Source organism: Epinephelus moara, chromosome 7 (genome assembly GCF_006386435.1).
Source record: "Epinephelus moara isolate mb chromosome 7, YSFRI_EMoa_1.0, whole genome shotgun sequence".
In the NCBI taxonomy this organism is placed as follows: Eukaryota; Metazoa; Chordata; class Actinopteri; order Perciformes; family Serranidae; genus Epinephelus; species Epinephelus moara.
Window position 1 is genome coordinate 30,979,772 of NC_065512.1, and position 16,959 is coordinate 30,996,730.

General features: G+C 40.6%; 1 protein-coding gene across 2 annotated transcripts in view; it reads right to left on the minus strand.

The window, feature by feature from the left end:
- Positions 1–6,722, minus strand: part of ube2f (ubiquitin-conjugating enzyme E2F (putative)) — a 59,719-nt gene extending 52,997 nt beyond the window's left edge. Inside the window, exons 1-3 of one of the 2 annotated variants that reach the window (XM_050049047.1) lie at positions 6,481–6,722; positions 3,497–3,683; positions 1,333–1,362 (exon numbers count right to left, since the gene is read on the minus strand). In XM_050049047.1, the coding sequence (XP_049905004.1) occupies positions 1,333–1,362; positions 3,497–3,611 (145 nt within the window). In that variant the 5' untranslated portion in view covers positions 3,612–3,683; positions 6,481–6,722. Of the gene's footprint in view, positions 1–1,332; positions 1,363–3,496; positions 3,684–5,020; positions 5,144–6,480 lie in introns of those variants that run through there. The other variant, XM_050049046.1, reaches the window with a different exon arrangement.
- Between the last annotated feature and the right edge of the window lie 10,237 nt (positions 6,723–16,959).

The following is a 16,959-nucleotide window of genomic DNA, read 5'->3' on the forward strand; positions in this document are numbered from 1 at the left end:
AACAACCCCAGAACTACTGAGATTATTTGTCTGGAGTGTATTTCTGAAAATCAGCAGTATCTCTCATACACAGAAAAGTGTATGCCGCAAACATACAGGCTATTGCGTAGATTCATGCATGAAAGTGCATCGCCCCAGAAACTAAATATCAATACAATCTATGAGCTTATGGTGTTTTTTCACCCATACTGTGTAGATAAACACAGCTGATTTATTATTGTTCTTATATAGCAGATGTATAACAACCTATTCCCCAGCAACTAGTCAACTCTTCTTACTTTCTTGTCAATACTGTTTCTCAGGCTTCCATGGTCCTCAGCCGTGAGGGAAAACTCATCAGACCACAAACAACAACAACAGGCAACAGCCAAAACAATCATAATTAATTCAGCACTCATGCATAACAATAACCAGATAACTGGGTAATGAAGATCTGATAAACAATAATGTAAATGTTCAAATAAAAGCCAGAACTAAAGAGCAGTTGGGGGTGAGGTCTGTTTGAACAAATAAATCCTGAGGCCAGAAGTATAACAAGCGTGTAACCCGTCCAAGGCTCAAAGCGCATGTGTTTATACTTAAGAGCATGGCTCATTTCCAGCTTAATACAGTAAACACTTATATAGAAGAGCTGGGCGATCTGGCTAAAAATCAAAATCTAAATAATTTTGTTAGGCCTTGATGAAATGGCAGTAGTTTAGACTAGCTAGCTGTTAACAAATATTTTTGAGGTGCATAATTACAAAGAATTGCAAGGCCTACTCTATCAAAGGTTATTTACTGTAAATAAGACACATTTACCAAATTTACTATGAAAAAATAATCAGACTCCATCTAAGCAGCATTTTGGCTCTGCAACACAGTTTAAAGTATTGTCACAAATTACCTACACCAAAAATAATCAAGGCACCTGGCAAAGATCACAACGTGGAGCTTGTCTATAGGCTTGGCTTTGTTTTCTGCTTCTATTCAAACATCTGTAAAACTGTCCTAATACCACAAAAATATAGTGGCAAATACTTGGTAAGCTTGGAACAATACATCAAGCATGCCTTGTCCTTCTTAAGCAACATTCCTCCATGTTGTAGAAAAAAGAAAAAGACTGTTTTTACTTTAGTTGAGAAAATGTAAGAACCAGGAGAACACTATAAGAATTCATGGTGTATTAAGTGAATTATTCACTTGCAGATGTATTGACTCGGAGAAAATGTGGGGCTGATGAAACGCTAATGTAAACATAAAGAGGAATGCAAAGTGCAATGATCTCAGAGAATGAGTATGACTGAACTCACTGAATGAGATCAGCGTGTATGGAAGTGTACGCATACTTACTAGGGAGATTGGCTTCAAGTTCTGCAACTTCTGTGAAGAGAGAAAAAAGAATAACGAATAAGTGACACACACACACTGACAGAAATGAGAACCTTACACACGGAGAGCTGACACTGTCACACTCACACTTTTTATATGAGTCAGTCAGGAAAGTTGCTCTGCATAAAAACATAACGCCTAATATGGAAGTTGTAAAATGCATACAAACAATGTAGCAGAGACAAAAAGTAGAATGACTCGATCAGCAGGTAACAAAAGGGAGGAGGAAAAAAGAGATGGAGAGAAGCAAAGCAACAGAAAGACATGTAAAGAGCAGAGGAATGTTTCGCTAATGTTGCCTCTGGGTTAAGTCTAGTTGGATTTTTAAAAGCTCACAGGTTTTCTGTTTTGTTTTTACATCTCTGAGACTCTTTTCACTGCTTATTTGTGTCAGCAGGTTTAACACTTCAACACAAAGAGGCGAGGGTGGGGAAAATACTTTGTCTATGTTGTTGTTCTCACATGTCGTGCTGAAAATTTTCCATTGTCATTTATATAAACATATTCTTTGACAAGTGCAGAGTGTAATAAATAGGCACTTCAATCAAACTCAGTATTTCTTTCACTTTGGAGGTCAGAGTATAAAGTCAGCTATTTAACAGCTCTCTTGGAGCTGGCAGGGAGTTGCTGTTTTGCTCAATGAGCCCAACAACTGCCTTTTATCAAAACAAGTACTTCTCTCCATAGCCTACTTGTACCAAATGTCAGGGACCTGTTCATACTTCTAAAATCCTTGCCCTAATAAGATCATCCAAAAATTATTTCAGTGGTTGTCTACTGTGTACTATCAACACTAAGAGTCCTCCCTTCTGGTTGACAGCGACATCAGCTGCTGTAGTATTTGTCTTTATGCCCCAAGTGGTAGATGGTTTATTCAACAAGCACGGCATTATTTGTCCACATTTAGCTATTTTACATGGCCACTGATGTTCTCTGAAAAGTAATGATCAGTACGATTTGATTTGTGTAGCAGACCGAGATAATGAAGCAATCACGCTTTCCTGGCAAGAGCAGAAAAGATGGGCAATAATAAGATCTCCTCAGGGAGCAGGTTTCTGTTTGCTTTCACAAAATGGACTATGTTTTGCTCAAACATCTGTGTGTTACAGCAAACTTGTAATCTTCAGTTTGAGCATTATGAAGCGCTGGTTCCAGGCCAGCTCATTTAGCAGTTTCCTGCCTCAGAACTGGACTTGACCTTGTATTATCACCCCTGGGGGAAAAAAGGGACTTCCACAAGGCAATAGCAATCCAAGAGACTCTGATGTTGTACTGAAGGGCATTATACTGACAGGTGCTTGTAGAATTCTGTTCACTCACATTTATAAAGAACTGTAAATGACATTGGACCAGCAGTTGACAAACCATTGTTGAATCAACTCTAATTATAAATAATGCAATGTCCTTATAAACCAGATGCATGAAGCATTAACTAATTACCTATATGAGCTTTTGAAATTTAGGAGTATATGATGTTTTATGAAGAGGTTTGCACAGCCAAGCACTTGAAAAAGCACTTGTGAAAATTCAATCAAAGTGACATTCCCCTTCATTCCAGTTCTTGGGCAATTCAACTTACTATAAAACAGTTACATCAAACTTTAATCTTAATTTCACTGGTTACAGTATTCAGGTAAAATTATACCTTTAAGTAAATATACGGACTAAAGCAGAGACCGGTGAGAACCCAGAGAGGTGAAAACGGAAAATGGTGTCAGGCACAAGTGGTGAGAATGAGACAAATGTAAACGGAGTGACAAAACTGAGAAGGACAAGGACAACTGTTTGAAATTTAAATAGGGGGAGAGGAGGCAGGTGTCTGGAAGCTGCATCTCAAGGTGGCGATAGGTACCTATAAATAAAAAACCAAGGAGCAAGAAGAAAAACACCGACAGAGAGTAAAGAGGAATGAAGAGAGAGAGGTAGAAACAGAGAAAAAGAACTAAAAGGAGAAGCCAAAACATCCCGGAGGAAAAAGAACATGAACAATTTTATGTTTCTCTATTGAAATAAACTATAGTCTTTAAGTATTTAGCTGCCTGGTTTGTTTTGCTTCTGTAAAGAAAAAAAAAGAATCTGAACTGAAGAAATACACAATGGATGAAGTGGACAATGACTCAGATACCTTTGGTAAGGAGGCGGTCCCTGATGGAGACCCTATGGGTGGAGTCGGAGGCTCCAGAGGCACGGCCCGTCTTTCCTCCATCATCCCTCTTCAGCTTACTGGCCAACGTAAGCATGGCTAAGCTGCTGTGATCTGCCTCGGTCTGCCCCACGCTGCACTCTGCCGCACTGCACTGCTGCTCAAAAGCCTGAAAATCAAACACAGACCATAAAGCAAAAATGAATCATTGTAGAACAGAGAAAAAGGAAGCACAAAATGTTTGATCATTTTTAAAAATGGCTGGGTTTCCGCTCACAGTCCAAAGACATGCGCACAAGGTGAAGTCGCAACTTTAACCGCTCACAACTGAAAATGTGAATGCTTGTCGTCTGTCTAGTAATGTCAGTCCTGTGATAGCCTGATGACCTGTTCAGGCTGCCTCCAGCCCAATGTGCCGGAACAGGCTCCAGCCCAACATGACACCACACATATAAAAGATACAGATAATGAAAGGAAATGTCTTTCAAGGTAAATTACATCCAAAGCGCAAGCTCAGTTCTGCTGAGAATTGATTAATCTTTTCCCATCATGCTAGTAATACTACATCCAAGTTTTGCCATAAAAGATTTTCAACCCACGCATAGTCAGGCTATCGTCAGTGTGGGTCTCAAGGCAAAAACATAAAAAGGACTGAATTGGTAAGTGTTTAATGGGTGAGACATGTGGAAATGATGAGGTTTAAGTCAACTCCTTCCTATTCTTGCTGCAGCAATTAACTCACAACTACGATACCATTGAATTACGGTAGATTAATGAAGTGCTTGACATCGATTAGAGCAGCCAATTGGAATTGGATTCCCTGTTGAGGAGAGACATGTGGGGCCACGACTCTAATAATGTAAGTGTTGAGTTACAGTCTTGTTATAAGAGACTATCTACAGGAGGTAATTAATAAGACAGCCTTTCCTTTATACAGAAGCCTATTCTCTACAACAGATAAAATCTTTGCAGTAAAAGCTAATGGGTTTGAATTCTGCCCACCTGCTCCTTACATTCATGATCAATTTAAGCTTACTGTGCTTTTGTTAGACTTTCTATTGAGAGACAAATAAGCATAGTCATCATATGAACACTTCACCACTGCTGAAAGATGCCAAAAACCGCCACACCCTAACTGCTGTGGTTTACAGTAGTGGTTATTCACTTTCCTGTACGGGGCTGTTGTATGCAAGAGGGGAATAGAAACTCATCTTATCTTTGACACTCTCTGATTTCTAATCGTCTCAGAAAAGTGATTGTGCGAGACAGAAGGGAGCCTACAGAGAGAAGTACCACAAATCCTCTCATAGTATGAACAGCATTTTGTAATTGCTAAATGATAATCAACAGACTCACTATAGCTGTAGAGTACAAAGTCAAAAAAGTCATGCATCTGCCAATGTTCCTATCAATGCTGCAGCAGGAAGCAACCATCTATGGTATGAGATCGATACAACTTAGAGATGAAAGCATTCCCTCTTTGTAAACATGTCTTACATGTCTTACCGTAACTATCGATGCCATGCAACACTCGCCTGAGTGGGTTTCTGCCTCTGCTTTGCTGTTGTTTACTTGTTTCCTGGAAATGTTTCTTGTGCATTTGTAAAAATAACAAATCTGTAATGAATTCATGTATTCCAATTAGGAAACGGCAGCTTAAGTCTGGCAAACATAATATGTTATGCATTAGCCTGAATATCAAATTATCTAAGAAATATTTTTTTTTAAATTAGAAAGTAATGTGTTATTCTACACACATTCCAGAATTCAGTACAGCTCATGGTAAGAAACCCGACTTTAAATTTAACAGTATGCAGACTACCACCAATAAATAACTATAAAGAGCTACTTTAAAGACAATTCAACCTTTCAAAGACATCTGCAATCACCTTGCCTGGTGCAGCCGCATCTGTATGGCCCAACAACCACCTTGATAACCTGCTTGCGTCACTCACTAAATGTTATATAACCCAGCTGATCCCACTGGTCCCCTCTGTTGTTTTAAGCCACCATTACTCTTCTACTCTTGTACATAACTGCAGGTGGTGGAGAGGTCTTAATAGAGCACTACGTTGGCATCTCTGCACTCCGTGTGTCCACTCTGAGCACCGGGTGAACTCATCCAGGGAGCAGCAGTTGCAGAGGGTGAAGCTATCAGGTATCAGCGAGCCCAGAAAATGTGTGTCACTGAGTCTAAGTCAATGCCCACCTGCCTCAGCTGTCAGTCACTGCACCCTGGTGTTGCCCACTGACACACAGAGTACCTGGGTGTTAGTCAAACAGCTGCAGGGGGACAGGACCTTGCAGCACAAGCAGAACACTGAGCTGGCAGAGAAAGTACATACACGCACACAGGTTGTTACAACCAGCTAGAAGATAAGCACGCAAACACTGATGAAAAAATCTGACAGTTTTTCCCTCATGTTGTGCAATCACACCGAATTCCTCTGGATCTACCGCAAAGACACCCATCCTTTTCACAGTATAATAAGCGTATGTACAACAGCCACGTAAAACCATACACTGGTGGCAAACAGAGTAAGTTCTCTTTAGTAAAACAGAATGTAGCCTGTCTTTAATTTCAAAATGTCCCCAAAGAACTCCAGCTAACTTCTTATGATACTAAAACACAGGCAAGTGCGCATCGCTTAAAACCAGACCTCTTGAGGACCTGAGAGCATAATTAATGCTGGTGTAAATACTTTTAGAAGTTCAGTTACCGCCTCGTCACTGTAGTTTTCGCTCGCTAATAATCGTAATAACAAACCGCTAACACCGCTAATCACAGCCTAGCTAGGCACAACGTCCAAGCTTAAAACCGGTCTCAGCTCAGGCTTTTTACTCTCACATGTGGGCGAGAGCACGGAGATATGTCACTTGTTTCAGTTAATGAAGACGGCCGCCAGTTATTAATGAAGTATGTGTGCTAGCTAGTGTTAGCTTGTGTGTTAACTGAGCGTTTTTACCTGCTGTCTCAGGGCTAGCGCTCCTTGCTACACCATAATCAGCCGCCCTCCTCTGTTCAAGGCGCTGTCTGCAACTCCAGCCGGAGGTGAAAGGAGGTACGTCCGACTGTAAATAACTTCAAAAGTGATTATTTGGGAGCTCCGAGTGGATATAAACTGATTGGAGAATCAGCTGTCAGAACTTCGCTCCGGTGTCATGGGCAACGGAAGCGCAGCGAATGCCGTTCGTTATTGTTGTCCGTGTAGACACGGCGGCAGATAAACAGTTCCGCAGAGCAGAAGATGAATCCTTGTTGGTTCAGGTATGACAATTATTATACAATAACTAAACCTGCTACTGTTGAATGAATATGTTTGACTGTCGTGTCGTCGCATACATCAATATAAGTATACTGAACAAAGCTTTAAATGCAACACTTTTGTTTTGTCCCCATTTTTTACAGGTTTAAGTTAAAGATCTAATACTTTTTATGCATTTGATGGCTATATGTCAAATTTTAGTTACAAATGTAATACAGTCCGTCTTAATGAGCACTTCTCCCTCTCCAAGATAATCCATCCACCTGGCAGGTGTGGCTTATCAAGCTGCTCATTAAACATAATCATTACCACACAGGTGTGCCTCAGGATGCTCACAATTAAAGTCCACTCTAAAATGTGCAGTGACAACAAAATGCCACAGACGTCACAAGTTTTAAGGTAGCATGCCATTTGTATGCTGACTGCAGGAATGTCCACCAGAGCTGTTGCCTGTGAACTGAATGTTAACTTCACGACCATAAGCCGTCTCCCTAAGCAGGACATTCAACCAGCCTACACCACACCAGTTCAGGACCTCCACATCCAGCGTCTTCACCTGCAGGATCATCTGAGACCAGCCACCTGGACAGCTGATGCAATAATTGGTTTGCACAACCCAAGAATTTCTGCACACACCATCAGACACTACCTCGGGGACACTCATCTGGATGCTCAATGTTCTCACCAGGATCTTAACGTGACAGCAGTTAGTCATAGTAACCAAACAAGGCTGGTTGGATGTACTGCCAAATTCACTGAAACAACATTAAAGACATCTTATGGTAGTGAAATGAACATTCACCTCACAACAACAGCTCTGGTGGACATTCCTGCAGTCAGCATGCCAATGCCACACTTGCTTAAAACTTGTGGCATTGTGTGTGTGATCAAACTGCACATAGTAGAGTGGCCTTTTATTGTGAACATCCCAGGGTACACCTGTGTAGTAATGATGCTGTTTAAATAGCCTCTTGTTGTGCCATGCCCGTCAGGATGGATTATCTTGGAGAAGGAGAAGCGTTCACTAACAGGGATTTTAAAAACTTTGTGAACAATATTTGAGAGAAATATATCTGCTGAGTGCATAATAAAAGTCTGTGATCTTTAACTTAAACCTGTGGAAAATGGGAGCAAAAACAAAAAGACAAAGAAATCCCAGTACTTAACATTAGCACATAACCCAGGATAGACTTGCCTTTCAACCTTAAAAAATGTTTGCAGAATAAACAGCAGTGTTCATGCTATTATTGTCCTACTCCCCGTAAGTGTGCTATTCTGTCACCTAGTGCTGACTAGGGTTCAAGATGATCAATCTGACCAGGCAGCAGTTGTGAAGCTTTTTTGCCAATTAAAAAGAAAGAAAGAAAGAAAGAAAGAAAGAAAGAAAGAAAGAAAGAAAGAAAATCTCTATAGGCTTCTTAAGAAGAAGCATCCACGTGCTGAAACCTCCTATCTGCTTGTCCTGGGAACACACACACACACGTGCCTTGAAAAGAACACTGTTTGCAAATGGAAAAGTGAGACTCACTGTTTGACAGAACAGCTCACACACACACTTCTTGGGGCAAACCCAATTCATCCTAAAGTATTTGGACAAAACTATGATTCACTCAGCCTGTTGTTAGGGACCCAGGGGCATGAGGGCTGTCACTGTAAACAAGAACATGCACTTGACTGACCTGCCTGGTTAGATGAAGGTTTTTAAAGAGAAGGGTCTATTAATCTTGGAGCGGATGATTATATTGTATTTCATCTCCATGTGTTTAGACAGGTGTTGGCCATCAGGCTTTCGGTGATGCTCATACGCCAAAGGATTTGCCCCTTGGACAATGTTATGTTCACTCACTCCTCTTCACATGGTGTGCTTAACACATTGCTTTTGTTATTCTGTGAATTCCAACTGAGGACAAAGCATACATCTGTATTGTATTTATGGGAGTCATATTACTATGTTGTAGAGCTGTGATAAAATTAAAGACAAAAGCCAGATAAACTCTTAAACTAAAACTTGAATCAGCTGAAAATTGAAAAACATGCAGATTAACATCCAAACAATGAAAAGATTAAAATCAGCATTAGAGGGACAGTTCACCCCAAAATCAAAAATGCATATTTTTCGTCTTACCTGTGGTGCTATTCATAAGTCTAGATTGTTTTGGCGTGAGTTGCAGAGTGTTCGAGAAATCAGCTGTAGAGATGTCTGCCTTCTCTTGAATATAATGGAACTAGATGGCACTTGGCTTGTGATGATCAAAGCACCAAAAAAATACATTTGAAAAACTCAACAGCAATGTCTCCTTCTAGAAACAACACTTTCTTACCCAACTAGTCAAATACTGACACTTAGTCAATTGCCCTACAAATCAAAATATGATGTGCTGGATACCCCTACCATGTCAGTTTTGGACGCAAAAGGAAAGTGTGTCAATTCAAGCTCGTTAAAGCTATAGTGCGTAACCTTTACAGGTCCGTAAATGTCCGTTTCACCCAAGCCACTACTAGAGGAGATGACACAATGCTGATTACACCCAAGCCACTACTAGAGGAGATGACACAATGCTGATTAAGCCGATCGGCTCCTAACANTCACAGCAAGGGTAGAGCGCAGGTAGAAAGAGAAAGCAACAAAGAAGTGGCCGAGACACGGTTCAGAAGTGGATCCTACCACAAAGAAAAAGCCTGGACGTTCGGCTGAAGGTCTATTAGCAAAGAAGGAAAGTGACCGACGGAGAAGGCAAACAAGGATTTGTATTGCCGTCGCTTTTCCTCGGTGGAGAGCCCTGAAGGAAGAAATTGGGCTGAGGGCAGACACGGATGTTGCCTTGCTGTTGTTGGATAAGTAAGTGACTTGGTTTATAATTATTTTATGAGTAGCATGTGTTGCTGTTACATGTATTGGACCTAGTACTTTATTATTTTCTTGGAAATGGTGCTATGAACGTAATTTAATGTTAGCAGCCTGGTGTTCGCCACGTTGTGTAGCATTGTGTACACGGTGTGAAGCGAGTGTTACTCTGTGTACACGGTGTGTGGCGACTGGCCCGTGTTACTCTGTGTACACGATGTGTAGCGAGTGTTGCTCTGTGTACACGGTGTGTGGCGACTGGCCAGTGTTACACTGTGTAAATGGTGTGTGGCGACTGGCCAGTGTTACTCTGTGTACATGGTGTGTGGCGACTGGCCAGTGTTACTCTGTGTACAAGGTGTGTGGCGAGTGTTACTCTGTGTACATGGAAGTGCCGCCGGCTTATTAGTTGTAATAATGCATTATCCACTGGGAGGCGACAGAAGTTACGCACTATAGCTTTAAATGATTGTGTCTTCAAAATAAACTGCAGTTTTCACAGGAAATGTACATGAATGAATACAGTCTCTTTTCAAAATATATTACGAACGTAGGTAAAACGCTTAATTTTTAGGTTTAGGAAAGAAAACCACATGGTTAGCTTTAATACTTACAAATCGTAATACTTAAGGTTTGTTACTAATGTAATTTTAACGTCATGTGGCATATGTCACTAGCAGTTTGCTACACATGCTAGCACACCACATTTATTAAAATCAACTCAACTGACTTTTGGTTTCACATAGGACACGAACAGGGTAAAAGTCCTGAGTTTGTTTGACCCATCCACCTCCCTTATTGCATATCACGTGACTTTCTGGGTTTTTATATGGCAATTGCTCAAAGCATCAAAAAATGCCGCCATACAGTGCGTTACATACTAAAGCATACTGTGGTGCGTTGATGTCTTACGCCAAGGGCCCCTGACCAAGTGAGACCGAGTCTCCAGAAATCATAACCCAGGTACTCAAAGTAATCCACAGACCTTGTTGTAGGCGAGCAGTCAATGCATGCTTTCTTCTGCGCGGTGTCATAGGGTGTTGTTTGGTAGGCTTGAAAAAGAATAGTTTCGTGAAACTGCTTACAACAAGGTCTGTGGATTGTCTTAAATAACTGGGTCATGATTTCTGAAGAAAAAAAAAACGGCTGTTGAGTTTTTCAAATGTATTTTTTTGGTATTTTTAGCACCACAAGGCAAGTGCCATCTAGTTCCATTATATTCAAGAGAAGGGGCAGACATCTCTACAGCCAATACCTCCAACGCTCAGTAACTCAAACCAAAACAATCTAGACCAATAAATAGTACTACATGAAAGAGGAAAAATATGTGTTTTTGACTTTGGGGTGAACTGTCCCTTTAATTGAGGAAAGGCGAAGCCTTGTCAGGAGAAAGAGATAAAGAAAAGAAGGTCAGAAATCCAGATGGGATCAAGAATGCTACACTGGGAAGACACTTTTCTGAACATCCTGAAGATACCAACAAATGAAGCTTTCCACCCTCTCCTTAAATGACCCATTAAGGAGAAAATCCAATAGTGAAGATGAAGGCATTCACTTTGAAATAATATATTTCTGTCACTTCTGGGTCTTCCAGCTCAACAACAGCATAAAGAGGAGGATAAGAGAAGTTTGTCGTGCTTCTCTTCCCAAAGGGTGTAATTAAGTGACGGAGGATGCACCTTAAGGAATTTCAGACTTCTGTTTATCTTTCTGGACAGCTTTTGAAAACTGAAATGTTAAATTAGCCTTCAACTTTGATGTCTGCAGAACAACAGTGACTTGGAAAATGTTCAAGTAAATAAACATCTGCTGTTTGCATGCCGGATGCAAAAATATTCGGATTTGTCTCCAGCTGCTGTGCTGCGATTGGGCTGTCTTTAGGGCAATCAACTGGTGTCACCTCCTGTTCATGACTGAGATTCAGCCACTGAGCTTATTTCACTGATGGAACAGGTTGTGCAAAATATACTGTCCAAGGACTGACTCTAAAACATTGTAGAGGATGAAAAATCACTTAAATAAAACAAATAAATGTATTAATAAATACAGGAATAGATACCTAAATATGGAATGAAATATATGAATTTATTTCAAAAATACAGGAATAGATTAATGAATACAGAAACAAATAAGTAAATGCTAAAATAAATATGAAAATAAATAGATAAATGCATAAATAAATGAATTAAAGTTGATAAACAAGACCGAAATACATATCTCAGATTTATTGGTTCATTTCTGTACACCTACATTTCTGTATTTTGTGTTTATGTGTCTGTATGTTAATGAAGTAGGAGGTCCTAGCCTTAGTCTAAAGCTGACAATTTGGTCAGCCAGACAGAAGCAAATGAATTTTCCAGGCCCTCATGAACGCAGTTCATCCTTGCTTTTATTTTTTTCCCACTGGTCACTTGTGATATTGCAGCAAAAAAAAAATCCTCTGCGGCCCCAAAAGCATTTCCCCCAGGGGTCACCATTGTAAACCTGTAAAATTGTTGACAGGGAACCTCAAATTGTTAAAAGTGTCAATTATGACTCTTTGTATTTGTATGTTTGTAAAACTTTCCTCAAGCCAAGATTTAAAAATGTCTGGCATCATCACAGTGTACAGTCCATGAACTGAGCAAGACTTATATATTTATTCATTCATTTAATTTCATTTAATTAGTTATGTATTCATTTATTTATGTTTAAGTCATTCTTTATCATCCTGATGGGAATGTCTTTAGTTTTGCAGATATTTGATAGCACCAAGCTACTGGACAATCATGAATTATAACCAGATGATAGTGCTAAATTAAAAGTCAGTGGGTCACCACAGTCAGCAGTGGCCATCCTCTGGACGCCATGGATCTCTGCCCAAAATGTCATGGCAATCCATCCAATATTTGTTGAAATATTTTGGTCTGGACCAAAGGATTCTGTAACCTCTAGCTCAGCTGAGAATGTTTTTGTTCCTATCTTGAATAATCCCCACAAAGAACTGAACTGTCAATTCAGTCTTTCTCTTACAACACTCCTATTTTATTAAATCATCAGTGTTATTCCACCAGTTACTCTGCATGTACATGAAAGTGACATCTGGCTGTCATTTAGATCAGACTGTGACTGTGACTGCAGTGACAGTAGCCCCAGTGGTTGCAATCTTAATGATGTAAAAACAAAGTGTTACACAGGGGGCTTTGCTCTCCCTGCTGGACCACATGACCCAGATGTGAGTGTAGTGTCTACTCAGTTTAACGGAGAAAAAAGAACTTCACTGCAACAACATGACTAATGCACATGTCATAATAATACAAATCCAGTTTTATGCTGTATTGCCTTTACTTCTGCGGTTGCTGTAAGCTGTTAAGAAAATCAAGGACAGCTTTACTCCATTTGAAATAAACTGGAGAAAATGAATTACTTACTTGCAAGCAGAGCACAAGATCCAAAATGATGGCTGAACAAACATCAGCATAATGCTGTGTTTTACACTAAGTTATGCAAATAACTTTGTTACCAAAAGTCAAAGGAAATTTGAGTTAAATTACTGCAGCAGTTGCTTTTGAGAACCTCAGTCTCTTGGCTTAGTGGTTCACATTAACATCTGCCAAGCCCCAATTTGTCATGTCAGAAGAAGACATATGCAGCCACTACTAACACATTACAGGACAGCTGCTAGATGAGTGGCTCCTAACATCCTTTTTCCTTCAGGGTTCCATTACGTAGATGTAAATTTCCTATCTGAGAGATTCAGAAATAGAGTGTGTAACTTGATAGCAGTGGGGCACAAAAGAGAAGTTGGTGGCAATTCATTGTCGCACTGTCCTCAGGCATGTGGGAATCTGATGTAATGTGCCATGTATGCAAGTACCAAGAGTCAGAGGCCCAAAAAAGCTCCTATCACCACATGACTCATGTACTGAATCACAGGAGGAATGTCCCCCACTTTGTATCTCTTATTGCCCCTTGTACAGTACACTTCAAAAAGTGAAAAAAAAAAATAGAAAACATACAACATTTTCTTTGTTGGTGCAAGAATATGACACGAGTATAATACAGTTCTGCATTGTTCTTGAGCTGAAATATGGTTTAATTAGAACATTTGTTTGACATGAAAATGTCCACAGTGATCCAGTAGGGCTTTTATTTTTAGCACTAATCCAGCCAGTGTTGTTAACGCACAGCACCCTGAATGGAGAGATGGGAACATCTGTACAGCAGGCACACCAGACATGCTCACTGTTTGACAGAGAAGCTCGTTTGGTTTGAAGTCAGTCCAATTCACTCTGCAATATTTAAGCACAACAGGAGTGGACTGGAAGTGTGAGTCACTATCTCATCCTGGCATCGTTGACGCAAAGAGGCAGGGTCCGTGTTTTTCTGTCACAGAGAAAAATTATGTAAACTCTCTCTGTCAGACACAAAAGCACACACTGAGACACACTGAACACCCAATCTCGAGCACTAACTTCTGTTTGATCAGTGAAATCCTCCTTGATTTGAATGTGGGAGGAGGAGGAGAGGCGTTTCTCGTGACTTATACAAATAAGTATGCAAATGTATTTGTATATTCAAATATGAGTCTTAAAAGTAGTTTGCTTGACTTTGTGGTGGACGTTGGCTTGTGTGTGACTCCTGAGTTATCCATTTTATAATTTTACATATACCTAAAATACTCTATATAAACTTGTAAGGATGATGACCAATGGTTTTGTGTGTGTCGTGTGTCTGCAAGTGAAATCTGTGACAGAAACTGTATGCTGTATTATAGAGGGAGAATCATATCATGAACACTGTTCAAAACAGTTCAATAAAAACACATCACTTGAAGCCGAGCATGGAGATTTTCACAGGATGGGAAGGTAATATTTTCCATCAATAATCTTCCAGACAAAAGCACACTGTTTGTTAGAGATCCAAGTGGAACTTTGTGCTTATACAGCTGCAACAACAGATAGAGCGGAAGGCTCAGATTTGCCAGATGGTGCCATGTTGTTTTCAAATGAATATCCCCTCGTTTTCCATTTGTGAGGAATAACCTTTCAAATGAAAACTATCTTGGGGTGCATTTGAAGATTTTACCCATTTATTTTACCCCATCACTTTCTCTGCATCATTCGACGGTTTGTCCGCTCAGGCCTGTGACACAATGGCACTGAAGTTGCTGCTTGTCACTCAGTGATAGTTACAAAGATTTAATCAACAATCATAAAATTCCATAGACTGTAGAAATAGTGAACATAGCTATCGTGACATCACCCATTGGTTTTTGGACTCCATGGATGCATTAAGAGACCTCGACACAGTGTTGAAGGCAGGACCCTTTCATTCCTGTAAAAGTTGCTCAGTGGTGCATAAAACCACAAAAAGCTCTATGTCCACAGTTTGAAATCACCTGGATGATCAGCGCTGCCTCCGCATCATTGGGCCTATAAAGCAGGTGTAATAGAGACTTCCGCCGTCCAAGGCACCTTGTGATTTAGCCCTCCACTAACTTGAATGGGGATAAATTGGGGGTGATTTTGCAGCTTTTCTAGACTCTCCAGATGTTATCTGAACGAATAGATTAAATCATGACAGTGGGACGAGTCATGTCGCGGGGGCATGACACTCAAACAAATGTATCCACTTCCACAAGGACCAGCACACTTACTTTGGACCCTGGTGGACTCCCGTTTTGAAGCCTCAGATTCAGCATTTCGGCTGTCACGGCTGTTTTGTTTTTTTTAGAGCCAAAAGTGACCATATTTGGGCAAGAGGCTGGCGCTTTGGAGGAGCGAGGGGTGAATCTGACTGAGAAGCCAAGGACACACTCACGCTGTTCTCAACATGGAGATGGCTGAGCTGGTGGCTAGCAGCAAACAATGCCAACTCCATAAACAGTGCTAAACAATGACATCAGTTTTGACAGAGCTATCAGTGTTAACCAGGGGGAGCAGAGGGTGGGGCACTGCACTTCAGCGATGATGCCATCCTGATATCAGCATAACCGCAGTATGAGAGCAGTGCAAAGCAGCAGCGATGAGCTAGCTGTGGGGATACACAGATGCATTAACATGCACGTGCGGCCAGACCAGCTTACTACAACAAACCACAGAGAAACTCAGATTAAAACACACACAGAGATGGAGTCTTTTTATTCTCTGCTGAGGACGCCATTACTCCATTATATCTTTACACAGCAAAATAGTGGTTTGCTGCTATATTAATGTTCTGAATGTTGCATACAGAACCTTTAATACAACCCTGATTCACTTGCTTTAGGCAGTGTTATTTTTCATGCCCTGTGTTGTATTATTAAACCAGAAGATGGCAGCACTGTCAAGGTTGCATTGAACAAATGCTCTGGCTAATGTCTTCAGTGTTTATCGATCCAGCAACCCTGATTTTCTTGCCAAGAATTTAGTCTTTTGGCAGATTTTAGTGACAGCTTTCAGATCCATGGCCTTCCCTGATAGATCTAATGCACTCTTAAATAGTTCACTGTATCCTCAGCTACTTTAACAGTCTCTCCTACCTTAACCTTCATCTCTGAGGGTTTTTCTAGTTTAATGTTCGATCCATTCCTGGATAATTTTGGGCATAACTTTTGATCTTTTGCACCAATATATGATGCACTGCACTCCATGAATCAAGAATCAAACAGATAGTACGAAACATTGTGACTGCTACAACCACAAATGCACTCTTTTTGATCAGTGATACCGTTTATTCCACCAAAGAAATCGTATACACACACTTACAGTAGAATTGCGTGGTATGACTATGAAGGCTTTACAGCAGAGGAGGGCCGAAGTTGGAAACTGAAATAGCTCAAGGCCAAAAGATAAAAACTGACAACTTGCCGCCCCTGTGCTACCAGGTGCAGACCGGATCAACATGCCCACTCAGAAACACCTGCATGGGTCACAGTCAGGCCAGGGCCTCAAGTCATGCCAGCGGCTACCAATAGCACAACTGAAGGATGAACACTTATGCACTGCCAACACTAAAATGGATTTGTAACAAATGTCTCCAGCACGGACTAAGGCTCAAAACCTAAGAAGGACGCCAAACCTTTCAAGAAAGAGCATCTGAGATGTTTGAGAATGTCGATAAAGGAAACAAGTGCAGGATTCTGTCACAAAAGATCTCCCAGTGTTGGACAAAGGTTGCTGAGAGTATTTCTACGCAGATGTGAAACTAGAGGGGGATGCAATTATGAGCATCACAAAGACAACTCATGACAAAGTCTGTGAGACCAGTACAGAGGCTGAGGAATCACAACTCCAAATTTACGACTCTCTTTTTAAAAACATGAGATATACGATAGAAATGTTCTGGGGTTGTAATGCTGTGATAAAATCCCA